General features: G+C 33.7%; 1 protein-coding gene across 1 annotated transcript; it reads right to left on the reverse strand.

Annotated features, from left to right (window-relative positions):
* Positions 1-354: 354 nt before the first annotated feature.
* On the reverse strand, positions 355-1403 carry LOC140827765 (glycine-rich protein 3 short isoform-like). The gene is made up of 2 exons (XM_073190587.1): positions 1248-1403; positions 355-844 (listed from the first exon to the last, which is right to left on the reverse strand). The coding sequence occupies exons 1-2, from the start codon at positions 1342-1344 to the stop codon at positions 612-614; spliced, it is 330 nt and encodes a 109-aa protein (XP_073046688.1). The 5' UTR covers positions 1345-1403; the 3' UTR covers positions 355-611.
* Positions 1404-6772: the final 5369 nt, after the last annotated feature.

Raw genomic sequence — 6772 nt, forward strand, 5'->3', positions numbered from 1 at the left:
ATGTGATGAGCTACCGAAAAGAAGATGCACCTTCGTGATATGAGTAGTACCAATCAAATCTTTTAAGCCCTCTTCAACTGTTCAGTCCATTACATTGCCCAGTCTCGGAATCCCTCTCATTCCCGTGTGGGTCGGTTCATTCATGTTCCCTTCACCTAGAAGCCTGCCAGGAGCCGCTCATTGTCCGTGCAACTGATGGCACCGGCGATCACCCCCCGCCCTCTTCGGCCCCGGGCCTCACATTACTATTACGATATATGATGATAAGAACCAATGTAAAATATGAAGTTATTATCGAGGGTTTAACTTTAATTAATAGTATAGATATGGAGGTAAATTTAAGCTAAAAGGATGTATGTAAACAAACCCTTTGATTCACGATTGAAAATCAAAACCAAAGATAAGATACATTTACAAACGAGTGCAGTAGCAGACACAGCTACTGCACGTGCATGCATGGCCCCCGTTCTGTATTGTCCATACAACTACTACCATATCCATTGTCTGGACGGATTAAAGATACTTGGTCCATGCTATTTATTTTTTTATTCGTTTCTTTCACACACAAACTCTTTTATTTCCAAATAAAAACACAGCATCATAAGATTGGTTTAGTTGTGAGTTTCGACTTCGTTAAAGTCGGCATCCACAGCTTGGCCGGCGTAGCTGCAGCACCTGCAGCCGTGGTAGCCTCGTCCGCAGCAGCCGTGTCGGCAGCGCCCCCCGCCGCCGCCGCCGTATCCTCCCCCTCCTCGGCCGCCGCCGTATCCTCCCCCTCCTCGGCCGCCGCCGTATCCTCCTCCTCCGCCGCCGTACTGGGCAGGTTCAGCTTCGGTTACCTTGGCTGCATAATTCGGAAACATCGGTTAAAATGATTTAATTTGGTCAGGTCATGAAATATATTAGTATAAAACCAAAGGTGATTAATTATTTTAACGTTAAATGTGCAAAAGATGGAGCATATATAAAATATTCAAAAGCAGTTGCTTTAAAAATTTACAAAGAACGCCCCTTGATTAATCATTATTCTTGAAGTCCAAATAAGTGTGAATAACTAGCTAGCTATAAAATTTACATTAAAAGTACCAAAAAATAAAATTAATTTGTGAAGTTTTCGTATATAAGTCTAGAATATAATTCATAATTCTAACCTTTTGAATTTCTAAAAATATATGCATGCAATATAATATATAGTAGGGAAAATAATCATATATTATCGATCAAAAGTGAAGAAATAAAATGTTTACATGTTTCCTCGACCAAGTCCCTCGCGGCAACCTCGTAGGAAATGAGAAGAAGCATGGCTACCAAGAGGCCAAGAAACACTATTGCCTTGGAACCCATTTTTCGATTTGATTATTTGGTGATTTGTTGGGATGAAAATATTGAGAAATATGCCTCCCTATTTATAGATAAATCCATCGCAATATCAAGGGTATAATTGTCAATTGAGGATTTTATTTATGTGATAAGAAGGCCCATATCTTAGTAGATGGGTGTTGGAGAATGCTTTATTTATGCACATGGATTACATGTATGAATTTGAGAGGGCTAACATCTTATTCTTCTTCTTCTTCTTCTTCTTCGATCTTCTTCTTCATTATTATTGTTATTATTATGGACATGGATTACGTGTATGAATATGGGAGGGCTACCATCGTCATTGTCATCGTCGTAGTCGTCATCATCTTCATCGTTATTATTGTTATTATTATTCAATATCTAAAAATAACTAGGAATTCAAAATATGCCGATGAGACTCTCTCTATTAATGTTTAAGGTTGAGATTTGTTGGTCTCAGTTTCGAGTTGATCCGTTGATTGTAGGTAGTTTTCTTAATTTATTTTAAATAGATTTAGTTACTTTTTTTATACTTTCTTTGTTCGAGATAAGTAAGTCTCGGATCCACGTTCAAGCCTCGTCAACAGTACGGACAATTACATTATATCTTTGTAGTTTGAAACAAATCATACTTGTAATCTCAAAAAAACACTAGGAGAACGGTAAAATTGTTTTTAACCAATGAGTTTTTTTTAATTATTATTATGATTAGATAGTCACAATCTATTTGCAAAGTGATTTTTTTGGCATATTTGGTTTTATCACCGACAGTGTCAATATGCTTAAGGGCGAACAAAAGTGCTAAAAAGTAATTTTATTGCATTGGGATTTACTAATTATAAGAATAAATTCTTTTTAGTCAATTTTAATTTTTTCAAATATTAATTCAATCAATTTAAATGTAAAAGTAGGGCTCTAAAACAGTACACTGTAGATTATTTCAAGTATATTTCAGAATAAGTCTTACCAATAAACCAATTTTATTATTATTATTATTATTATTATTATTATTATTATTATTATTATTATTATTATAACGATGGAACCAAGAACCACTATTATTACGTATGTACTGGGTTAAACTCGAATATAACGTATTAGTGTGTAAACTACGTTAGTCAAATAAACTAAATAAATCGTATTGACTAAACACTCGTATATTTTACCAACTCTTATATATTTTAAGAAATCTAAATTTAAAAACCAACCATTTTCTTTGATTTTTTTCCCGGCCCAATTGGAATATCTTTCTATAGATTCTTATTGATGCCGAGGTCCCTCCATGGCTCTAGCTTAAAAACTTCGGTTACGTAGTTCAATTTTTTTTCTCTCTACGGTGATCAAATATTGATAATTTATTAGATGTATTTTTTTTTAAAAAAAATAGTTTTAATTTATTATTAAAAATTTAACGATAATTTATTTCATACATCACGTTGTATATGGTTTCCTATATATCTATACATATATATTGGTATATATGGTATCTATGATTCAATGTTACGGTGATAGTTCATTCATTTGATATATAATAATTTCGGGTAATTAATAATATTGTTTATAATTAATTAGAATGATTTTCGAATCAAGTAGCCACACGTTGGATTTTTTCGTTGATTTTTCAAAATAAGAACTCACTGATCCATCAAGTTACATCAGATTCTCTACTAGTAGTGTTAGTAGTCAAAAGACCTGAAGAAAATCTCACTTACATAAGGTCCATAGTTACAGATATCAGACTTATCCTGGATTATCAAAGTAACATTATCCTTAGTTATGTTTGACTATCGACAAATGTTGTTATACATGTGAGAACCTGAAATTCCAGCAGTAACTAGCAATTTGCAGTAGCTAGTAATATTCAGCAGCAATGCTAAATTTTCAGCAGAAGCTAGCAATTCCAGCCGCAACTAATATTTCAGAAGTTGGTATTTTCCAGCTGATAGAATCCAGCAGCAGAAGAGTTCAGTAGCGCGAGATTTCAGCAGACAACTACTGATTCTGCTTATGACTTGTAACTGAAGCATTTAACATGTAATGAAGGCTGTTAATGGCACATCATGTCAGATTATGGCCATTAATAGGGAGGTTAACAGTCAGAATTTTGCCTATAAATAACACCCTCAAGTTTCTGAAATTGTTGTTATACAAGTCTTGTGTTATCATTTGAAATTTGAGCTAAGAGAGTGTATTTTCGAGCTGTAAAATCCAGTAACAAGAGCAAGCAAATTTCAGACTTCAACCAAAATTCTTAGCAAATTTCAGTAAGTGGGCTTATGTATAAGTATCTTGAAATCATTTTGATAATTCCTGTTTGAAGCAAAGTATGTGTATTCTGATCTCTGATTTTTGAAACACTAAAACTTAGTCAACTAATTGTAGGAATATATATTCTGAAACATTTATTAATTCTGATTTCTGATTTCTGGCCTCACTCCTTAGAGGAGAGAACATATAGGAGACTGATATCAGTTTACCCATGAAGTTCACGAACGTCCGTATATTATGTGTATTATTGTTTCTATTGAAAATGATTTTGAAAACTGAGAATTATTCCCACCCCCGCTTACTGAGTGACGATCATATCACTCACCCACCAAATCCATCTCAGATAAGAAAGAGGAAAAAATGTTAGAAGAAGAAGATCAGACTCAGTTCTGGGGCTGCTGAAGAAGACTGTTATTTTCAGTTCTAAACTATGTTTCCGCTGTATCTATTAAAATAATGTTATGTATGGTTTTACATTTCCGCTGTAAAACATTAGTTATTCGAATTTGTATCAGACAATGAATTATTTCGGATTATAAATAAAAAGACTGGTTTCTGAATCTTGTACTTCTGAGTCTTGTTGTTTTCAAATGTAAATTTGAGAGCAACGCCGGTGTCGATAAACCCAGTCCCCGAGGCGTGACAATACAATTCGATTGGTGATTTTACTATTTTGTTATCATCTCATTCTGTGTGGAAGACTGATGATTTTTCTCTATAGTTGATTCATATTACAACGAATGACATCTTATTTTTTCAAACACTCGTGTGCCACGTGGCCAGAATAAGAGTTTCATTAATAGGGTTTAGTCGACCCTACCCCTGCGGGCAGTGCCCGCAAGGGTCGATCCAACGGCTCGGATTTTTCCGAGTCAATTTTTTTTTTTTTATATGGAGGTGGGCCCGGATCACTCATGTGGGAGTGATCCGAGCCGTTCATTGTCCTGCACGGATAGGATGAAACAAACCCATTAATAGATAGTCTCAACTCGAAACCAAATTTGCCCTCAGATTTGGAAAAAACACAGATCTGTCCACACAATTTTAAAGCAAAATTTAATGGACTGAGTATTCAAATTAAGTAACACATCTGATCGATTAATTCTTTTTGGACTCACTCGTGTGCCACGTGGTCAGAGCAAATTTATTCAATCAATGGTTGTAAATCGATAAAATGATTTGAAATTTATTCTTATTATTTAGATAACTCACACAAAAATTTAAAAAAAAATCAATCTATCTATTTATAGAAATTATAATTATATTAATTATAATAAATTTCAAATCATCGTAATATTGAAGTCATTTCAAATTTATTATGATATTTATAATTAGAATTCAAATAAGTAGAAGATGAATTTTACTTTTGTAATAATAAAAATAAATTCGAATTATCTATATCAATAAGTCCAATTAAAAATCTTGCAAAGTTGTATAAGAGAGTGCATATATTAACATGGATGATTAAGAAATGGTTTACAAAATAAATCCATAAAACCCTCGATTTGTAAGGATTAATATCCTTGATATTTTAGGTGTGTATGTTATATATATAGTTTTGATATGTTGCACACCTACTGTGCACATCTATGTGATGAAATATAGAAAAATTACACATCCAATTGGTGAGTGACGCATCATCGGTGCTCACATAGGTGTGCACAATAGGTGTGCAACATATCAAATATATATATATATATATATATATATATATATATATATATATATATATATATATATATATATATATATATATATATATATATATTTGTGTCAACAAAGGATGACTACAATAGGGTGTTTTAAAACCCGACCATTAAAAAAATAGAAGTGGGGTGAAAAGAAAAAGATGGGGAGAAAAAGAGGGTGAAGCGCACACACTTTTGTATGTATGTGTCGAGCGCAAGCCTACACGTGCTGGATGTCGGCCCACTTTAGTTTTAAAAAAAAATCGGGTTTTCTTTTTTACATTTTTAGAATTTTCAATAATTAGTGTTATATATATATATATATATATATATATATATATATATATATATATATATATATATTGGAATAGTATCTCTAAAATTATAGATAAGTGGTAGAGAACAAATCATAAGTTTCGAGCCGACTTTGTGTTGAGTTTATGCTTGCGTGGAGAGGTTTGTAGAAGTTGTGTGTGTCACATTCCGAGATCGGGGTTATTCGACATCGACGTTGTTTTACAAAATACAATTAATTCAACAAGCCCTCATGTCACGCCCCGGGACTGTGGTTATGACATCGATTTTATTTAACAAGCACATGATCGAAAAACAATCAGTTTCGTAGTACAGTATAAACCAAAACCAGTTTATTATCATCAATTTTCCAAAAGTTCAGTGTCTTTACAACTCGATAAAATAGAAACATGATGAAAATGTAACGACCCATACTTTTCTTTTCTTTTTTATTTTTATTTTTTGCGGAAGAAATCAAAATTTTCTTATTAATACAAACTCGAGTTGTTACTAAAAATAAAATACACTCATGCAACATAAATAAGTATTTTTACAATACACAATCCAATTTAATAAAATCAGAGTATTGCAAATTCAAGTTTATAAAATACATAAATAAATACAACACTGGTAGCCCTCGTGTTTTCAACTGCCACAATCCGAGACCACTCAGTGATCACTGCCAATAGCCTCCTCATCAACAACATCTGCATCAATCAAGTATATTGAGTCTAAAGACTCAACATACATATACGTGGATAACAAATAATACGTGATGATACCCTTGGGATAGCCCAGGTGATGAATGTTAAATGGAGAGCCCAAACCTGGGTTAATCTGCAGGATGGATTCCTTAGAAGCCGGGCAGGTGAATGCCAGACATATTCTCCCCGGGCAATCAGAAGCTCGGGCTCTCGTACAAAGCTCCCGAGAGGCGTTCTATCCGGGCTACCTCGATAACAGTATCGCACTCGAGTGATTCAAAAGATAAGATCTTGTCTCGAGAAGCGTACCTGACATAATCCTATTGATATGACATGATGATGGAAGAGTAGGGTGGCGTGACAGGAAGTCAACATCAAAGACTATGAGTGGTAGGTGTACACGCAAATCGAGGTAATTCTTGATTTTCTTTCCTATAAATAGCAGGTATGCATCTCATTTAGAGGGATTCTAAAAAC

Source organism: Primulina eburnea, chromosome 3 (assembly GCF_022965805.1).
Source record: "Primulina eburnea isolate SZY01 chromosome 3, ASM2296580v1, whole genome shotgun sequence".
Classification (NCBI taxonomy): domain Eukaryota; kingdom Viridiplantae; phylum Streptophyta; class Magnoliopsida; order Lamiales; family Gesneriaceae; genus Primulina; species Primulina eburnea.

Coding starts and splice junctions, on each gene's coding strand:
- LOC140827765 (XM_073190587.1), bottom strand. CDS start 1,344: ATGGGTTCCAAGGCAATAGTGTTTCTTGGCCTCTTGGTAGCCATGCTT. Junction 845..1,247: donor GGACTTGGTCGAGGAAACAT/GTAAACATTTTA, acceptor CGAATTATGCAG/CCAAGGTAACCGAAGCTGAA.